The following is a 22153-nucleotide window of genomic DNA, read 5'->3' as shown; positions in this document are numbered from 1 at the left end:
TATTTTCATATAGAAATATCTTTAAAATTCAATTAAAATAGTCAATATACATGTTGCTAGAAGTGCAATAGCTTTGCTTCAATGGCATTGGACTGGCAAATACCATGTAACACACAAGGTTCAAATTGAGAGACTATCAGATTCAATCCTCATTAGATATCCTAACCGACAAAACAAAATCAGCTTTCTCAAACCCTAACATCTCATCTGTCCCTCAGTAAACTATAATTCAAAGCAAAACCTTAGAATAGATGCACATCAACAAGCCTCCTTTGGGATTTTAAAACTAGCAATTCTTGATCAAGCATTTTTACATATATAACATGACATAACAAATGATAAGCATATATGAATATGACAAAATAATACAATACAAAATGAAAGAAGCCGCCCCCGAGAATCCTTGGGAAAACCTATCTCTAAAATGACAAAAGAAAACTACATATAGACATCAAAGGCAATCTAGCAACATATTTTCAAATGACCATCTTCCGTGCCGACAAGGAACAGTCGTGAGAACGGTAGAATACTCAAACTTGACAACACCGACATGTTCCTTACTCCACGATCTGCCAAATAGAGATATTGAGGTGTGATACGATGTTCCCCATCCTGCCACATGCCATTTTCAGAGGTAAATATACAAGTTACAATAACAAATGAATAGAAACAATGACATACAAATTTGACCAAGCTTTCTTTTTCTTTTTCCTTTGTATTTTTCTTTTTCTTTTTTCAAACAAGAGGGAGTAAGGAAGAAAAAATGATGAACTGATTTTTATTTATTTATTTATTTTTTGGGATATGTAAGATAAACAAACGAATGATGTGAAAAGCTAATCACAACTCCTCAGTTTGATACATAACAAAACTATTTTGTCAAAAATATTAAACTAGACCAATAGGGGGGAAACATACATAAGGTCAACCAATTCTTAGCCATCCAATTGACTATGAATACTTGAGAACAAAATTGAAGTAGAAGATCCATTTCCGACAAATGATGTTCTTTTGTGTGAAATGAATGGGTGAAACGTAGTTAACAGAGGATGAAATACTAAGATTCATAAACCCAACATCTTATAATCAAAACAATCATTGCTTTGATTAGCTGTCAAGGTTAATTTTGTAATTGTCATGCAAGTAATTGTGGGTTATAGAATCTTTTTTCATTTTTAGTTGCGAATACCACTATCTTTGATTTTGGATCTTCCAAATCAAGGCGATGTAAAACTCTATAAAGGGCATATATCTCCCTAAAGAAAACTGGAGAGGCGATAATGACTTGTTGAGTCATATTTAGGGATCTAGATCATAACATGAGTTGGAAGGCTCTTCTAATGTATTGAGCAAACATGGTGGTGATGTGGGGGTAGGGGTGAAAAAGGAAAGAGAAAAAAAATTACAATTGTCATGCAAGTAGAATATACTGAGCAAACATGGTGGTGGTGTGGGGTAGAGGTGAAAAAAAGAAAAAAAGAAAAAAAGAAGAAAAACATTTTGGTATACTTACTTCTTCTGCAGATCTAGCTAAAGAAGAAAGACCAATCTTATTTTTGGCGATTGAAATCACATCTTGTCCCCACACAGAAAAACCAGATACAGTATCACCATGACCTCTGAAAACAATAGGATGTGACGGTAAATTCCTGCAAGAAAATGTCCACAGAAACAACAAATTAGACACAAAATATCTAATGTCATACTTCTGTTTAACTTAGTTCAAAAAAAAAAAAAAAAATTCTGTTTAACTTAACTAGAACAGTTCCCTTTTCCAATTCCCTTGGAAAAAGAGAGAAATTTTGAGCCGGAATGACATAGTTATTTTGGAGAAAAATTGTCATTTAAATTTTCTTCTCAAACCAACCTCCTCCCAACCGCCTTCCCCCTAAAAGTAAAAACAAATAAACAATGGCAAACAAGGCCACCTGCCCACAAACCACAAAATATCTTTGTATACATAGATAATTACATGCAAATTAATCAATATGTATGGACATATATTTGAATTTGAAAGTTTTTCATTATTTTCCTGTCCAAATGCTTCCAAATTCCCTTCTCATCGCCTTTGTAAGATTTTTAGGCAGGATGAGAAACATTTCCCCAGTGGCTGCTCCCAGCCACAACTGAACATGGAAAAAGCAGGGATACCTACTACACATTTGGGGTACAGTGGGGGATGTGAGAAACTATACAGTACAACAGCTACTTTCTGTAACTTCTTTTTGATTTTCTATTGCTGAGACACACTCCCATGTGCCAACTGGGACCTGAACCCTACACCACCCTTTTTGGGGTGGCAGGAGTAATCATCCAGACTAAAATCTGGGGGTGATCCTTTCCATAGTTATTTAAAACTTAGTGACTGTCAAGACTCGAGTAAATAACTTTCTTTTAGGAGCTCAAAGCTCAGAGCTTTTTAGTGAACAATACTTGCATTGACATGTTATCAGGGAAGTCTATAGAATGGCAGGGTTGTACATGAAACTTGAAAGGTTCTACTTTTTCCTTCACAGACAAAAATAAGAACAAGAATCCACCTAGTAAAAGGGGTAATCAAACCCCATAAGTGCAGCCCAAAATATGATTTGGCTTGTATCATTACAAGTAATTGATCAGGTTCGTCTTAATCTTGCTTGGAAGGAATCTTGCTCACTCGGGTTAACTTTGCATGTTTTTCAAGTAACTAAGAAGATATCCAATTACCTTCTCAAGTCCCAAACTCGTAAAGTCCTGTCAAGAGAGCTGGAGACAAGCAAATGTTCCTCTGGTGCAGCTAACTGCAGGCATGGGAAGATAAATGAAACTACACTTCATTAAATTGCATTTTACATTTAGCAATTTAAATTACCTTAGTTACATATGCATCATGTGCCCGCCACGAGGAAATAATATTTCCACTTCTCACATCAATTAACCTGCAAATTCCAGAACTTAGTCCAGCTGCAATCCAAGATGGTGAAGTTGCAGCTCCATCAGCTTGCATTTTGTCAGATCCACATGCACATATAGCAGAAATGAGAGAAGGGAAACTGGATTCACCAGATTCACTCATCCATAGATGAAGTTTTTGACCTTGTGTAACATCAATGAATCTGCATGAAATAGTACAATTCAAAAGGCCGAACTGCATTAGAAGAATGTTGATTTTTTTTTCCTTTTTTGGTTGATCTGCTTCACCTAAGAATGCAAATCTCACTCTAAGAGTCTTTACCTGAGAGAACCATTTCCTGTGCCAACTACAAGCTTTTCAATGAATTCTAGGTGATGCATACAAGTGTACAAGCTCCCATCAAATGAAGTTGAAAATATTCCACTTAATAATGGATTGGAATTTAGCATATTGGGCTGATCAGTATTTATCTTTGAGGCAGAAGTTGAAGGGCTAGCAACATCAGCAGAATTTGCTGATGATTCAGCAAATATAGATATCAGTTTCCCTGTTTGGCTGTTCCAAACATGTACTGTTCCATCACAAGAAGCTACCCTTTCATGGGACGACAGGACGCAAACATCATTCACAACCTGAAAGTTGGAGAGTAATTAGAGACATATCAACCATAAAAACATAACAGAGCATGATATGCATCAAGAATAGTAAATTGAAATATTCAAATGCAATTAGAAAAGCAATAATCTAATGTTCATATGATAAAATTCCACAATCTTCAAGAAGAAATTAAGAAATATTGCTCTACAACAGTTATTGAAGTCAACAGCACTTAGTCACTCCATTAAATTGAAATGGTTCCCTTTTGTCCTGACCAAGGTTTTAAAAAGCGGCCGCAACCGTTACGTAACGCTGTTACGTAACGGTTTTGGCGGTTACCGCCACCCGTTACGGCCGTTTTTGCAGTGTGAATGAGATTCACAGGTGTGTCGGTTGTAGCGGCTATCGTAGCGGTCGTAACGGTGCCGTAACGGCCTGTTACGCACTGTTACGTAACGGTTCCAAACTATTTCTTTCAAAAAAACACAAAAAAAAGCTGAAAATGGGGGAAAAGGGATGGAGAGAAGAGGGAAGATAAAGAGAGAAAATGGAGGAGCAAGAGATAGAGAGAGAGAAAAGGGAAGATGAAGAACATGTTATTGATTTGTTGAAACTGTAAGACCTATGCTATTCTATTCAGTTGCTATCACTAAACCATTTTGTTTGTGTGTGTCTATCTATGTATTGTTTGAAAATAATAATAATAATAAGTGTGGTCATTATCTATTTGGCTTGGTAAAAATATGTATATATATATTTAGACTCTTATTTATTCTCTTACTTTTGTCATTGTTTATCTTATATATAATAGTTAGTGATTGATTTTTTGTATAATATAAAGTCATTAATTATTAAAATAAAATGTAAAAAACTCAGTTTATAGTTATTTAAAAATATGAAATATATTGAATCATATTTAAAAATTTACAAAAATTGATCAATATTTATTTTTAACCCAATAAATATGATCATGGAAAAAAAATATGCATATCGGTAAGTTTTTTTCAAATTGTGCGAAAAATAAAAAAATTCACGGTTTCGGTTACCGCAACCGTTACACTACGGCCTTTACACCCCGCAACCGCAACCGCGTCACCGCCACCGTTACGGCGACCGCAACCGCTTTTCAGAACCTTGGTCCTGACCCATGACATCTAATAATGGTATGTTATGATACGAGTTATAACTTTCGCCATTAGATGTACTGCATTTTATGACTACTTTCCGCCCAAACCCAAAAAGCAGACAAAAGAAGTTGTCCAGACAAAACAGTTCCGTGGCCAATCATTTATACAGTTCCATGACAGCAGTATTGTGCCTCCTGAACTGAAGAGATGGGGAACATTCCACTCGAGACAGTATTTAATCTAACAGAAGTCTGACCCTGGCCCAGTCAGTCTTTTTGGGCTAAATTGTAAAATAGCGGGGTGCTGCACTACACAGAGTAAGAAGTACTTTTGGAAATCGATTATTCTAGTAGAAATAGAAAAGCTTGTTAGTTCTTTGATTCTTTCTGGGGTATAAGGGATAGAAATAAATAATCAAGCTGCCCTATTTTCATTCCTTAACAATTAACTAATAAATCACCTTTTCATTCGCCCATTGGGATGTAAACAGCATATGTTAGAGAACAAGAGCCATAAATATGAAAGATAAGTGAGATAAATAACTGGATCTCATTTACGGCTTTTGCAATACAATTTTCAAACTAACAATTACTAGAGCTAAAGCATAAGACAAGCAAAGGTTTCAGAACTCAAATACCAATTAATTGCAAACAATGGTGTCATACTCCAATTTAACAAAAGGAATATAAGAATATACCTCCTCATGGCCATAATAACCAGATGTACAATTGATTCTTGACAGGTCCCACTTCTGAACAGTTCCCTTGAATCCTGGACCAACTCCTGCTGTAAAAACAGTACACTCATCCTGACAAACAGCCAAAGATCTTAGTGCTCCATGATGTGCACGGATGGAGTGCATTACAGATGCTCTGATCTTCCATGGAAGTTCATCTTTCAGACTCCCAACACGACCTAAAAAATCAGGCCCATCCCAGCTAGCTGCTGGACTAGGGAACCAATGCCATGGCTCATGTTTTCCAAAAATTGAGGGTTTTACATGCCGCTCAACTGGATCTTGATTGAGGTCGTTTGCTCGCTTATGAGGCATCAAGTTTTTGGCACTCCTGTTTCCTTGTGATTGTGGTATTGACCACCCAACCCCATTGAGCAACAGTTTAGCAGGATTGTATTCAGAAGAAGTTGAGCTCTTGCTAAAAACAGGCCTTTTAGAATTAATATTGTCTGGACCACTTCGAGAGGACTCTCCTGTATATTCCCACTAAATCATGACAGTTCAGGCATGTGAAGTGCAACAAAGTATAAATGTGCTTGAGCATGTAGAATTGATTGTTTTGTAAATAAACAAAAAAAAAAGGATACTAGCCTTGGAACCATGAAACAAGCATACCTTCCAGTTATGGCACCGTAGAAGGAATTGCTCAAGAAGCAACCATGTGGCACAACCCTGGCGAAGTTTCTCTATACCAAGAAGAGAAGCGAAGGGGGGATACAAAAGCAACCTGTAAATGTCCAGATTAAGTTAACACACGCTAAAAATGAAATTAAGGTAAGACATTATGAATTGACTCCAATTGAAAAGACTAGCACCCACACAAGGTCCATACGACTTTCAATTGGATCCTCCTCATCTACTTTTCGTTTGGTAACCTTCAAGCTTCTCTCCAGAGAACCAGAAGTAATGCTGGTTTCCTGAGAGAAAGCAAGCTCATCGAATAGCTCTTTGAGTTTCGGCAGAACATGCAATGCGGTTAAATCTGGGCCAATCCGCTCACAAATTGCAATGAGACTTGTAGCAGCAACCTGGTGAGCAGAAAAATAATTGCATTATTAAGAAACTTTAACTAGTTAACCAGTGCATAAGATGCAGGTAAGTGAAAGAGGATTATTTTATTGACATTAATTCACATTATCTAAGAATATATGGGAATAAATCATTGAATGTAGTAGTGAAACAAGGCTAGAACAGAGCTATTCCTCTTTCAATTGACAACTCAATAATCAATTAGGATGAATCACTATCTTCGGGACATGTGGAGGGTGCAATGTGAGGCACAGATTAGCAAAGTGTTGGAAAGAAACCATAGAAAAAGCAATGGAATACAGCTGCTCACATATTCATTGAAAAAGTGGAAAAGGTCAATGTGTCATGCAGCAAGCACACTTACTTAATGCCTTCATAAAGAGGCACAAGCCTCACCCGCACTTGGTACTTGTGAAACTAAAATTATAATTTGGGACACTAATGCACAACAATGAAAGTTGTATCAGCAGCCCTCCCTCTCACGTGTACCACAGTGCGCCGCCACGTGAGAGAGAGAACTGTATGTACAACCTTTGTGGTTGTAGATTTGGCAATTTTTATCCTACTTAATGGTTTATATTTTAAAAATGATGGCAAAATTGGAGCCATAGCTTCTATAATTTGTCATTATTGTTTAACTTAACCAACAACAACAACAACAAAATGGCACGATCATAATAAACAAATAATTCTTCGTGTGTTGTCAACTAATCTCAACCCATCCAATCTCTGAGATGCACCAAATTCAACATAAATGACACCTCTATCTCAGTAACAATCAGTATTTCATATTTCTAGTAGCCCCACAGGAAAAACTCTCTTTATTCCTTCATCCTTTTTAAAGGGATTCTTTTTGGATTGTTGATTCCCGATAATTGTTACATATAAAAAAAAATAAAATCACAGAAAAGGCTCTCATTCTTTACATGCAAGGAATGCTAATTGATTGCGACTCCTAGTTTGTTGACTATCATCTTAAAGTTGTTCATTTGTTACCGTTTCAATTCTCCATCTTCTTGCATTGTATTTCAGTTGTCGTTTATTGTTGGTTATTCTCTTTAAATCTACATCATTTGCTGTAGCCTATCCATTGAAGTTAATAATTTACTGGTATTTACCGATAAGTTTGTTTGTCACTATTCTATAGTAAGATGAATAACAATTCTGTGTTATCTCAGAACAAAGAGCAAAACTAATGCAAATATTTAAAAAAGTAAACAAGCATAAGATATTGTCAAGAGATCAGAGCAGGAATTTGAAACACCTGAAGAACTGCAGTGTCCAAACTAGTTTGCATGAGAACTATAACGTGCAGGCAACTTCCATCCTGAACAAGTATAGTAAATGTCAAATCAATTTGTGATTTCAAATGCTCAGTTTCAGATAAGAGCAATGCTAGAGACGCCAAATGAATTGCCAAATATTATACCAAACCACACCCGTGTGTGTATTTGGTAGAATATTTGGTAATTCATTTGGGATCTCTAGCATTTTTGTTAGGATAAAGGTGGGCCACGTAAAAGTGAATGCCAAATCTCATACTTCTATCAACTCCTTTAAAACCACCTCCGTCGGCAAGACTGCAAGGAGACCATCCAATGTCATTAGACAATCCATAAGGGCTAAAGAACTCCAGATCTGCATGGGTTCAGGCTTAGTCATATATGAAGCATCGACGCACGAATTAACAACATTTCTTAGTAATGGTAGAATCTGTCGGGCAACAAAATTCTCCCCCAAAAGACCACCTAAAAAACAAAAGCAGAAAATTAGCGTAACAAGCCAAAGAAGTACATTTTCCAAAAAGACACCAGTCTAATGACCCCATAAATTGAGAATACCAATTCTAACCAGGACATCAATTCCATCACTGCAGAGCCCTTTACCAAAACAGTGGATCAGAGGTAAGATTGTCTGGAAATGACAGGAACAGTTAGCACACTATGAACAACAACAACAAAAGATAGCACATTGGAACAGGAAAGAAAATTCTAAATTTGTATAGTAATGAAAATTTTAAGTTCCTACATCTATCAAATCACATAAGTGAGAACAGAAGATTTGATTCAACCTGATGAACTGTAACTGGTACACCAAGCTCTTCACTAGAGACAATGAGCAGCACAGAAGCAGCAGCAGCAGAACTCTTATGAGGTGAAACATATAAATTTGATATAACCGAAGGATGTGTTGTCTCCAGATATGCCTGTTTACCAATCCGGTGCCATATTTCACGCACAAATGAGTCTTGAAGAATAGAAACCTTCAAATGCAAATATCCAGAAGCCTGAAAGAAATGACTCACCAAGTAAGAAATCAAAACAGGGAGTCATGCATAACAGAGCATTTAAGAACATGTTTACAACTAGCCTGTAGAATCTTCTGGATGGCAGGCAAGATGAGTGCCTTTATTGCTTTCGGTTTCAGACATTTTAAGAATTCTTTCAGTAGTATATATGCCCACTCAGCTTCAATATCTGATACAGGAGTCATTACAAGCGGTAAGCAATAGGGAGCACACATTTCAGCTGCAAATGGACCCATTGCCTTGAAGGCTCCTTGTTTTGCAAAATTTGCAGCATAACGAAGACATAATCCATCTTTTGCCAAAAGTTGAAGAGGGCTGAGAAACAAGTAGGATGACCTGACCGTTGTTGAAAAGTATGGAGATTCCAAAAGGCATTTGGCAGAAGGCCTCCTAATAAGTTGAGAATAAAAGATTAAATTAGTTTGGAGAAAATGGGAAGTACTAAGGCCCTTAGATTTTGTAGTTAGATGAATTTAGGAAGGACTCAAGACCAAACATCCAAGTTTGACAAAAAGCTTCAACCACTTCTAGCAGGGGAAAAGAAAATTTAATGACAATACCTCCTCCAATCCTTCTGAATGCATGCCTCAACAATAACTTTAGTGTGAGGGGGAAGTTCTTGCATCTGTCTAGGTAAAACACTACTCTCCAAGTACAGAGCCAATGAGGTTGGATCAAATAATGGCCTCCTCAAATGAAATTCGGCTAAGATGCATCCAATAGAAAATATGTCTTTCGCGATGCTTTCTGAAAAACTCTTACACCGAGATGATTTCTGCCTCCAAAGCAGTAATTCCTGATATCCCACAGAAGTGTCATCACCCACCTCAATATTCTCGAGAAGATAATTTAAGTCAACAATGGATCGCATCCCATATTTGCTTCCATAGTCAGGTGTCCCAGATATGTTTTTCTCTGAACTGTCACTTAGAAGCTTTAGTGAAGAAGAGTCTATGTTTTTCTCTGAACTGTCACTTAGAAGCTTTAGTGAAGAAGAGTCATCTTCTACAAGATTTTCTAGATGATAGCAGTAGAGGGGACTCAAATGCCGAGCATGTTCACAAAATGCAGCTGCTTCTACCAATCCTTGTAAATGAGCAGTTTCAAGAAGAAGAGATTTCTCACCCTCTACTTGATTCACTTGGAATTGAATCATGTTTAATTCAGCTGTGGTATTACAACTTTTCCTGGTAGCAACTTGACGAGCAGGGTGTGGTTGGGTAAAAAGCTGGCGGCGCCCTACCGACCTGGGCATTGTGGGCTCTGATGCAGGCAACATAACATTCTTGGCATCAACAGCTGCCTCACCTGACATTTTATACCCAAAGGTGATGTCAATCCAATGCTGAAGTTGGCATGAGACCTTATTGCTTTCTAAAGCATCTCGATGCAGTTTAATGAACTCCTCAGGGGTACCCGCCCACAATGGTACAGCCAAATCAGTCATACCAGAGTGTATGGAAGAAAATATTTGGGGATCACAGTAGAATTCTGGGATGCACTCATCAGGGGTCCATTGGTAAAGTCTTTGCATAGTAGAAGGATATTCATTCGGTTCATAGACTGAACGAACAGCCATACGCAAAACATTCAGTGGTAACCTCCTTGCCTTGTAACTGCACACAGCCAATTCAGAAAGGCATTCATCTGATACATGATGAGGGATTTCGGATGTTGAATACGTGAAGTCTAATTGTTCATCTCCTTTTGCTAACCGCCATTTGCTCTTGCTTAAATCTCGCCAACCTGCATCATTAGTCTCATCAGGTTTCACACTAAAATCTATAACCCACGGCATCACTGTATGAAATGTGTGGTCCCCCCACTTTCTCCCAGCTAATCTGTTTAAGATGAGCAAATATTCGAAGTTACTCAACTCCCCCCTCCACCAACTATTAAAGGCAGAATGCCAGTCCATAGATTGGGAAAACTTCAAATCAGCATAAAGTCCTTCGGAAGGACAGCCCTGAATGCAGCAACCATTCCTCGAAGTTGGAGTAAGAGAGCATTCTTTACTTGTTTTACTTGGATCAGAGCTCAGCAAAGGTCTATCAACAATCCGCAACCAAGACCAACACACACCGGTCAACATTACATTGGATGGGCATACATTACCATGGGAAACCCCCAAACCGTGCATATGAGCCAATGCAGAGAGTAGCTGGTATATCAAAAATTTTATATGCCATTCAGATTTTAAGGTATTAGGGCTATAATGAAGAATGTTTTCCAAAGTGTAAGGAGTCTTGGGAAGCACTAAATTGATATAATCAGATGTTTTGAGCATCCCTAGAATAGGAGCTATGTTTGGGTGCCTTAAAGACCCAGGGAAGCCATTCTCATTAAATACCGGTATCCCAATTAAACTAAGAAGATTTATACTATCTCGTCCTGTTGCTTTTCCTTCAATCAAAAGACCAAGTGAGCTCAACACGTGGTCTTCAACGAACCTAGAAAAATAGTTGGAAGCAAGCTCTTCAAACACGGAGTAAGATGAAATGCCAACCTGAGCAATCGGAGCCAAGGAAGTGATTGTCCTAAAGCAAGAAAACCGACTGGCAAAGTTACAAGTCGAATTTTTGCATCTGAACCCATCCAGCAATGTTCTGCCACCATTGGACTGGATTTCATTCAATGTAGTGTCTAGTGAACAAGTTTGATCTTGATCAATCACTGATGCAATTGTGTCACCACTCTCACCATTGTGTCTACCTTGAAGATCTTCTGGACAATACTCATCACTGGAAAAAATAATCCAAGTCCAATCGGAATCACATCGAATCAATATTCACAGTAAATCATAGAAAGCCATAGCATAGGAAATCATATCAAATTGAGTAACATACATGTATTTTGTCAAGCAATCATATTGGCCACTAGGCAGATACACCAATATGAACTGAGATGAAGCTTCGCTACTAGAATTTGACATCTACGTCGATACAACAAAAGAAATAAACGAATTAAATATAAAAAATAATAATAATTCATGTATAAACAAGAAGTCATATGAGTTTGGTGGTGGTGGAGTGTATAAATATGAGGAACCTGAACGACGGCGGTGGAGGCGAAAGGACAGGCAGAATCGGAGATGGCATGGGAAAAAGTGAGATTATCAGAGAAATCGGAGCGAATTCGACGTTGAAGACAGTCGAAGCACATTTGATCTTCCATTTTTCAGAGAAGTGAAGACACAAAATCAAAATCTTCCATTTTTCAACTGGGAACGGTGCCTATTGCAGTATTGGAATTGGACCCTTCCCATCCGTTGTTGCTTCGCTTTAGGGGAGAGTCCTCGGAGTCGAGCTTTGAAGCTAAACAAGTGAAGCATGTAGATGCCGGTTGTCAAAGAACTTTCGTGGGTTCCACTTGAAACTGTATTGGCATTTTGGTGCAACATTTTAAGGCAACCTTGAAATATATTGGTGATAGTGAAACGCATCCCCTTACATGGCTATGGAAAAATACATCCAAAAAAATAATTTATAACCCAAAAGAATCCTACTACATTGATTCTAAATACAGAAGGAAATTGACATGGGGATGCCACTTCACCAATACATTTATGGGGTATACCTTCAACCATAAACAATAAAATAAAACATGTGTATCAATAAATACCAATGCCACCTCCATCCAAAAAAAAAAAAACTAAATTAAATTGAGCAATTAATAATTAAAAGCAATTTAAATGGGTCAAAGGATGGAGTCTAATTACAATTCCATCTAACGAAAAGAGTGTTGGACAATAACCTAGGACTCATATTTAATATATTGGTACATAACCAACATATTAATTAATCACAAAATAAATTAACTCAACAATTGAATAGCGCAAAATAAAAAGCTAACAATATTAAAAGGAGTTAATTAATTATGCACACTAATTAACAAAAAAAAATTCTAGAATATTTTCCTGATTTCCAGATTTTTTTTTTGACTCAAAAAGGTTTGAAAAAAACATATTTTTCCAATTCAACTCCGATGAAAGCCTATTTTATATCAATAAAAAAGCTTATTGAGAGCACAATCTAAATATGTCAATTTCATTTAAAAAAATAATATTTTATTTTCTGTTTTTGAGTACCAAAAAATCTGCTGTATGCAGAAACACTACTACAAAATCGTACATAGATCACGGATTTTAAGTGTGATTTATGTTATTTAATCATGGATTTTTTATTTTGTTAAAGTGTGATCTTTGAGAGTGTAATTGTTCAGGGTCATTTTCGATCATATTTTTTGACCGCCATTAAAAAATAATTTCATCACATGTTTTGACCATGATAATAAACATTTAGATCATGAATTTTAAGTGTGATCAATAACTAATAAAACCTGAGATTGAATTTAAATAATCCATGATTAATAGTGAGATAAGATCACAGTCATATGCATTTCTTATCACGATTAGTGCGTTTGATAAAAAAAAGTTCGACCACAAAATGTGACTACCAATCACAACATATCAACCGTGGTTAAAATCTGAACAAAACTAATATTTAAAATATAATCAATATTATTTGTACAAAAATTTCCTTTGAATCACAACATTGACCACATATTTCATAAATGAAAGTCTAGTGTTGGAAAAATATATACAAAGAAAGTTCAAGAATAAAAGGTTTTTTAATGTGATTACACAATAAAAATCTCATTAAAAAAATGGAAAAAAAAAAAAAAAAAAAACACACTTAATTAAGAATAGGCCAGTTAATAGGGAATATATATATATATATATATATAGATGCAATATGGTATAATACAAAGAGTAGGGAACAAAACATGGAATTCTTATAACATGCATAAAAAATAATTAGCAAAAATTGTAAGCAACTCAAGGAAAACATATATAGATGCAATATGGTATAATACACCCAAAAAACAAAATAAAAAAAAGAGTAGGCCAGTTAATAGGAAAAAAAATAATGATACATTATACATTTAACTTAGACGCTATGGATAAATGAACAATATAGATGTGGAAATCATATAAGCCCAATTAGATAAAGGACTCCAAAATCAACAACATTATATCCCACCCCACCCCATACACACACACAAAAAAAGAAAAAAAAAAGAGGAATCCCACAGGAAGAAAAGTAACAAGGGCTCCTGAAGATCAATTTCCTGGATGATTCCAAAACAAAGTAAAAAATGACAGTTAAATCAACAGCTGCTAATTCTTAACCATATGGAAAACAAGACAATAATGTGTTAAGGCTATCATAACTCAAAATCAACAATACCCTACAAAATAAATACTAAGCCAAACTTAGTTTATGATGTTAGTGCTCGAACATCAACATTATTCACATTAGTGGCAGTTAAACAGATTAAGTTATAAGCAAAATATCAATAGATAGCACTCATGACAGGGCAAAAGAGAAAACTAACCAAAACTGGATCTCCTCTGGTTGAATTGACAATGGTGTTCATATGGGAAATAGCATCAGCCTTACCTTCCTGCAATGGTAAAAAATAATGAAGAAAAGTTAATGAACTATACACTCAGTAAAGACTACCGAAACATTTAATATTACTGCAGCTACACTACATGAGAAAAAGCTAGCAAGCAGCAATATAGAGCACACTGGGATTCAAATTTACTCTTTGAAATGATATGAGCATTTCCTGAATAAGTTGTGTTTGAATCCCAATATGTTTCCAGAGTAAGTTTAATGGATGAATTTCAAATTTTTCCCTGAGAAAGTTTAATATTTGATATGTTATAGGCCTTCCCTCAATCTGCTCCTCATGAATTTTATATGAGTAGTCAATTGCATTTTATTATCAATCCATTACTTGCATAAATCCTTTTCAAAAAGAACTGAGTGGGGAAAGAAAGAGGGCAATTTTTTTTTTTTTTTTTTTATTATCACTAAATTTAAGGAATTAGAATACAAATCTACCATGTTTCAAAATGTGCATTCCCAACTGAAAATCACAATGAACTTTTCAGTAACTTTCGTCATCACTATAACAGTTTAGGCCTTTGCTCATAACCAATGTGTTGCAATAATGATGTGATGAATTATTCAACAATAATGATGTAATCACAAAAGATTAATTAATAAAGATCAAAACACATCAACGTCAGCATCTTTTGTAGACCAAAAGAGAAAGAGTAGTAAAACCTAATCAACACAATCTCTTGAAACACCATGGCTAGAAGGGGAGGAAATTTTTGAAGGTACGAAACCATATTATAAAAATTCAGGTACCTTCAGTGATCAAAAAGAGTTCCATATTATTCACAAACCTAAAACAAAAAAGTTGTAATCCAATACCCAAACTGAGGGAAAAAGAAAAAAATAAAAAATAAATAAAAAGAAATCTCTCTAAGTATAAGCTTTAGGGGCGTGAAAAATTAGGGCTTTTTGCTCTATGAGAGCAATAGTTTTTCTATGAATTTGGAGATTCAAATTAGGTAAAATCAAGCTGTTCTCATTCTACACAAAGATAAATTTTTGTCAAAGCTTTCCAAAAAGTTTAACGATCTTGAAAACTGAAGCATATATATATATATATATATAAATAAATGTGTTCACCGTTCGCAATGTTGTGTGAGGCCAAGATGGTGGCTGCGACAGTTGCTGCAATGGTCGAGATGGGGCGTGGGGTTACCGCAGTTGTTGCGATCGAGATGTAGACGAAGGGTCGCTATGGAGGGACGAGGAGCAGCGACGGTGGTGAGGAGTGTGGGTGTCGACGAAAAGGAAGAGGCAAAGTTACTGCTGTGGTCGTAGTGGAGAAGTGAGAAACAGAGTGCTGGCAGGAAAACACTTTCATAGATATAAACACTTTTAAAAACAGTGTTGTTTTATTATAGAGATATGAAAATAAAAATAAAAATATATATATACAATCACATTTATTATATATATACAATCACATTTATTATAGAGATATGAAAATAAAAATAAAAATATATATATACAATCACATTTATATAGAAACTGTGATTAAAAAAACAAAGATATATAATCACACTAATTTGGAAAGTGAGGTTAAAAATAAATCAATTTGCTTGGTTTTTATTTTTTAAAAATAGTTTTCAGAAAATTTTACACTCTTATTTTTCGTATTTTTTTATTTTTACTGAATTTTTGAAATATTTTATGCAAATTTTTTACTTTTTAGACACACCTAACATAAATACATCTAAAAAGTAAAAAATTGTAAAAAAAATCTTTTAAAAATTCACTAAATACCAAAAATACAAAAAAATATAAGAATTTAGTACAATTTTAATATTTTTATGTATTTCTTAATTTTTAAAATATTTTTTAATAATTTTTTTACTTTTTAGACACATCTAAGTAAGGTACATCTAAAAAAATAAAAAAAATGTTTAAAATTTTAAAAATATTTACTAAAAACAAAAAAACACGAAAATCAAAAAACTCAATTTTTAAAAAACTTAATTCAAAAAACTCAAACCAAACACAGTAAATACTATCTCATTTAATTAAGTTAATTGTGATTAAAATATCATTCTAATTTTTTTAATTACATTTGTAATAAAAATAAGATGTTTTTAATTTTTCATGCGGGAACTTTAAGCATTAGGCCAAGTTTGACATGATTAAAAAAAAGACAAAAAGTCAAAAAGTCACTATCTTATTTAAGTCACATCATCTTATTTAAGTCACATCACCTCTCTAGCACATCACTTCAAACCCAACCCAAATTCAACCCATATTTTATAAAAAGTCAAAAAATACATTTATTTATTCTTCCCAAACTAGGCCTTATTATAGTAGTGTCCGATAATGTATCTGATTCCATTAAACGGCATGCCAGACTAGGTCACATGGGACAAGAAAGAATTACTTAGATTGGCTTAGAGGAGGACTATTGGGCACTCTCACCAAAGTTAGCATACCTGTATGTGAGTCTTGTTCAGCAGGAAAGACATGTAGAGAGACTTTTGGTAAGGCTTTTAAAGCTACTCATCAATTAGAGTTAATCCATTCTATCATTTACGGACCAATATGTGAAGGCACGCATCCTATTTTATAACATTTGCAATTATGCATATGTAAAGGCTTTACAATTCCAGAGTATCATCAGTCAATTTAATTATTTTCAACTTGTCAGCAAAAAAAAAAAAAAAAAAAACCAAAAAAGAAGAAGGTGCAACATGGATACATTGAAGGGCCCATATTCAATTCAATGGGCTTTCCCTTGAGCATGTACTACTGATATAGTGATTACTACTACTAGTACTAGTTAGTACATGGGATATTCTGTGGCTAGCATAAATATTGGCACCACCGTGGTTGTTCTCCTCATGAATAGCCATGAGTTGTGATACTTGATCCATAATTGACTTCTGCTTCTTGTTGTTGATCCTTTTGTTGTGAATACGGCCTCCATCGGTAGTGGTGGTGGGCAGTGATGGTATCACGATCATCTCTGTAAGTCCGCTGAGGGTGGCTGAGCTTGGTGGGGGGTGGTGGGTGGGGGATTAATGGAGGATCTACAGAGTGGGCAAGTGGAGTTGGAGTGGAGACAGTAGCCGATGCAGTCGACATAAATCAGATGCTTGCATGATGGCACCTGGTTCAACTCCTCTTTCATCTCAAATTCTCCCAGACAAATATAACATTTGTCATTTTGGTTCACTCAAAACATTAACACCTTTTTTCATAAAATCTAGTAAGACAAGAACATGCTATCACTACAAGAAATTATACTTTTGACGACTGAAAAAAATTTAATCGTCAAAAGTTGTGAAATTGGCGATCAAAAATTATATTAGTCGGCAAAAGTACAAGAGTTAGCTACCACTACAACATATAAGAGTTTTAGAGACCAAATATTTTGGTCTCTAAAAGTGAAAATTTTGTTGTAAAAGACATTTAGGTACTAATTTCCATTGTCATGAAGATAGTCGCTAAAAGATTGTCCTAAAAAGTTAAAAATAAGGCTTTTAGTGACAAAATGTTGAAGATGTCACTAATAAATAGACTTTTAAGGACAAAATAATTTAGTCTCAAGATGGTTTATTTTTTGAGACAAAAAATTTAGCCCAAAAAGCATAATTCATCACTAATGTCCAATTTTTGTTGCTAAAAATATAATAACGATACTTTTCGCAACAAAAATATTAGTCTCTAAAAAATAATGTTGTCCCTAAATTTTGGTCTATAAAACCTTAATTTTTTGTAGTGTTCTAATCTTTTTTAGTTGGGGTGTATTGTTTATTGGTGACTAAAAAAAATGTAGTTGCTAAAAATGCCACAATTGGCGACTGAAAATTTTTTAGTCGCTAAATATGCCACAATTAGCTACAAAAAAAAATTTTAATCGCTGTATAGTTACTTTTGGCTACTAAAATTATTTAGTCACGGAATGAAAAATAAAAATTTATTTTTTATCTTTGGTGACCAAAAGTTTGATGGCCAAAAACTTATTTTTAGCGACTAAATAAATTTTAGTCGTCATATACTAACTTTTGCCGACTAAAAGAAATTTAATCGCCAAATATCTAGTATAATTTTATTTTTAATCTTTGGTGACTACCTCATTTGGTCGGCAAATTTACATTTTTGGTGACCAAAACACATTTAGCCGACAAAAAAAACTCAATTTTTTGCTTTTCTCTTTGGCGACCAATTATTTGGTCGGTAAATATTTATTTTTGGTGACTAAAATTATTTAGTCGGCAATATTTAGCTACTAAAAAAAATTTAGTTGCCTTTAGCTGACTTTTACCGACTAAAGTTTTTAGTCGGCAATTGTAATTAAAATTTTGGAAGAAGGATTTTGAATTTTTGGAGGGTTCCTTAATTAATTGGCAACGAAACTATGTTTTAGTTAGGGAAAATAAGTAAACAAGGATGTAAAACGGATGGCTAAGATCACTTGAAGAACCAACGGGTGAGATGAATACCTTGGTGTAGTAATTCAAAATAAAATATTAGGGTTCTCTTTTCGTTTCAGACGTGAGAGAGAGAGAGAGAGACAGAGAGAGAGCGAAGAGAAGATCAAGGGTTGAGGAGTCCCACTACGTTGCCGCCCCGCCGCCACTCCTTTTCGCATTCGCCAGCAGCCGGAGCACCTCCTATCCAGACTTACCAACGTATTTACCCCAAGCAATTCCATGAAAATTTATTTACAAACTTTCTTTTCTCAATGTAAATGTTCCCAAACTCAATTCAAAATGTGTAATAACCAATTAAATGAATATATAATGTAACAATTATCAATGCCTCATAACTTTTCTCCATTTTCAAATATCTCAACAATAATTCCATAACAATCAAATTTCTCATTCCTCCTTTCAATGCCATTTCACAAAATAGCCACATATTAAATTAAATCTATCAACAAGTAACAACATTTCCTTATGTTGTACATTCCTCAACAATTTAGTCATTTCAAGATTATATCAACATCTTGTACAACAACTCCCAAAATCACCACTTCTCATATTTCATGAAACTCATCATTTATATATATATATGCATAGAGATGAGAAATTTTCCAATCACTTATTTTTTTTGGCACAAAAGAATAATATAAAAAAAATGTCATCTATGGGTTCTCAACAACTTTTCAAAAACCCTAAATCTCTAGGTTTTCTCATCACAATCTTACACACCCAAAAATCTTTTGAAAGAATTTCTTCAAAGCATTCTTTTTCTCAATCAATGTAGTTCAAAACCTTCAAGAAAATATTTTTAAAAGAAATAAGGAGTAAATCCACCCCCAAACAACCCACATTGTTGAGCCAACCATCAAGTTTCAAAATTAACAAGAGAAATCCGAAAATTTAACCAAAATCTTGCAAAAATATATATATATAACTCTAAGAAATTCCCTACCTCAAGTTTGGAGAAGAAGTGAGATGAAACTCCCAAAGTCATTGGTGTTGAAGCTCGATCTCCACCGCACAAAATGAAGCCCTCAATTAGCTCTCCAAGATTTGTGAAGGATATAGGGTCAAAACTCCAATGGATTGGAAGAGATCAAGAGTTTATGGTCTTTTGGTGAGGTTTTCAGAGAGAAGGGAGAAGAAATGGTGTTTTTAGAGAGAGAGATGTGTAAAAAGTAAAATGTACAGAGCTCCAAAAGAAAAGAAAAGCAGAATTTTCGAACTCAGCCGACTCTCGCACGTGCGACACCCATTCCCGCATGTGCGGTACTCTCTCGCACCTCCCTTCGGCACCTGCCTTTTATGTAGTGGGCAATCCAAAATTTCCCTTGTTTCCCGCACGTGCGACCTCATCTTCCGCACATGCGGGCCCTATCCCGCACATGCGGTCCAAGGCCCCACACGTGCGGCTTGCCCCTCCCAGCTAAGAAACTCTGCAGCTTAACATGAGCCACCCTGGACCCAACCTCGCACCTTCCAAACATGAGAAACTCGACACAGAAATAAATGAAAACAAGAATTTAAACAAGTTTCCAAATACAATGAAACGAACTGTTAACAAGACTCCCGATTAAAGGCGATCCCAAAGTTAAACAGAGAGAAATAAGGCGAATAACACATCCGGTCATCACAACTGCTGTGACTACCACTGTCGCCGCCACCACTTCTGTCACTGCCCTTTTTTCACGCCGCTGCCTCATCATTCTCTGCCGATTTTCACAGATCCACCACCACCGCCGCGATATCTAGAGGCTTAAGAACTCTGCTTCATTGATGCTCCGACTCGTACATGCTTTCTTTCTCTCTATATAGATATATGTATATGTATATATATATATGTCTGTGTATCTATATGTATATATATAAGTATATATATACAGAGTTATGAGCCCACACAGAAATCATTAATTGGTCTTAGCTTATACGGAGTTATGGGCCTTGATATGTAGGTTTCTTTTATTTCCCTTGATAATGAATTATTTTCTTTTATTTGGCTGGAGTAGGCAATGTAGACTTGCAGAGAAAGACAAATTACCTAATTGTGGACTCAAGTATGCTTTTGAGCTCCAAATGTTATGAAATTTTAATGTTTTAGGCATTATTGTGTTGGATTGCTGTGATTACCAATGGTTGAATGAGAGGATGATTGAATGCCATAGTTACGTGAGTATGGCAAAAGAGTGAGATTTTAGAGAATGGGAGTGGTAACTTGTCACGACCCAAACCCGCCCCTGTAGGTTTAGCACCGTAACCGGCCAGTAATCCGTGGATTACCAAAGGCCTCTGAACAGATTAACAAATAATAAGGGGTTGCGGAAGCAATAATACAAAATAGACAAGGTCCAATGAGCTATGATAACGTACATGGGACGAAACATTTTAAAACTTATTTATAGATATATAAACATGCCAGTCTAGATACACAATATTTACAGAATATTTACAGAAGTGAACTTCCCAAGATCTGACTTTACAAACAGTTATAGAGACTAGCATGAAAAGAAAAACAGAACTTCGATCGGAACCTCCTCGGGAGGCACAAGGGTTGGCTGACAAAACGATACAGAGGGCCGTCAACTCTGGTCTTGGTCAAGTGTCGGCTCACTTATATACATAATATAAACCGTGAGCAAAAGCGCAGTGAATAATAACAGAGTAAAGGGGTTATATGAATGATGTCCAGCACAAGTTAGAATCCATCATTTAAATCAGAGCATAATCAGACTTCAAAACAGAAACAAATTCATAGACATTATCATATTCAGATTTTGCATAAGATCATACGTGGTACACCCATTAGCTATCAGATCAGATTGGTCCAAAGACCCACATATATAGTTGGTACCAACGACCATAAAGGTCCATATCTTGCCATGGTATTGTTACCTCCAGGCAAGGGCCACGTGCAGATTGGCCACGGTATTGTTACCCCCAGGCGAGGGCCACATGCAAATTGGCCGCGGTATTGTTACCCCGGGCAAGGGCCACGTGAACTAAGGGTGCCACAAATACTTTTCAGAAAATTGGACATTCATTTTCAAAAAACAGATTATACCATACCAGTCAGAAAATACTTAGGTTAAACATAACTTTATAGAGTTATTACTCACAGTGGGCTTGGAGACAGACAGACAGAGCAGATCGATCAGACAGGACATGACACGTGGCCTACACGACACATAACAGATACACACTTGAAACACACGTTCTAATTATACAAAACTTATTTCATTGGCTCTTAGTGTGTTTCTAATTTCTTCCCTCACTATAGAGTCCAAAACATGGCCTAGGAATGCCTATGATGGAATGAGGATGCAAAGATGCGCTTTAAAACACTTTTCAGAATTTTACTGAAACAGGGGTCCCGCTCGAGCGTGGCCTTCTACGCTCGAGCGGATATGCAGAAAAAAGGAATCCGCTCAAGCGTGGATTACTCCGCTCGAGCGGACTGTAAGCTACAGTAAAAGTACTGGATGCAAGAAATTCACGCTCGATGGGCGCTCGATACCCGCTCAAGCGTGAGACACAAGTCCTCCCTCGAGCGTGCATTACCTCGCTCGAGCGGACTGCAAACACA

The 22153-nt window shown here is 35.8% G+C and overlaps 1 protein-coding gene across 12 annotated transcripts; it reads right to left on the bottom strand.

The window, feature by feature from the left end:
• Positions 1 to 271: 271 nt before the first annotated feature.
• Positions 272 to 15488, bottom strand: LOC114287322 (protein serine/threonine kinase). 12 transcript variants are annotated; one of them, XM_082906281.1, is made up of 19 exons: positions 15242 to 15488; positions 14088 to 14156; positions 11739 to 13820; positions 11537 to 11622; positions 11197 to 11431; positions 9251 to 10851; positions 8753 to 9080; positions 8454 to 8669; positions 8224 to 8296; positions 7925 to 8130; positions 7647 to 7709; positions 6173 to 6381; positions 5969 to 6080; positions 5315 to 5839; positions 3215 to 3525; positions 2852 to 3095; positions 2707 to 2780; positions 1514 to 1649; positions 272 to 612 (listed from the first exon to the last, which is right to left on the bottom strand). In XM_082906281.1, the coding sequence occupies exons 3-19, from the start codon at positions 11862 to 11864 to the stop codon at positions 463 to 465; spliced, it is 4695 nt and encodes a 1564-aa protein (XP_082762407.1). In that variant the 5' UTR covers positions 11865 to 13820; positions 14088 to 14156; positions 15242 to 15488; the 3' UTR covers positions 272 to 462. The 12 variants fall into 12 exon arrangements, 9 of the variants coding, with proteins under 9 accessions (XP_082762407.1, XP_082762408.1, XP_082762409.1 ...); XM_082906282.1 differs by having other exon boundaries at positions 11739 to 12266; positions 15242 to 15486; XM_082906283.1 differs by having other exon boundaries at positions 11739 to 12065; positions 15242 to 15486.
• Positions 15489 to 22153: the final 6665 nt, after the last annotated feature.

This window comes from Camellia sinensis, chromosome 14, assembly GCF_055761805.1.
Source record: "Camellia sinensis isolate YWXY chromosome 14, ASM5576180v1, whole genome shotgun sequence".
In the NCBI taxonomy this organism is placed as follows: Eukaryota; Viridiplantae; Streptophyta; class Magnoliopsida; order Ericales; family Theaceae; genus Camellia; species Camellia sinensis.
Note: the sequence above shows the minus strand (reverse complement) of the source record. Positions and strands in the feature narration are given on the sequence as shown.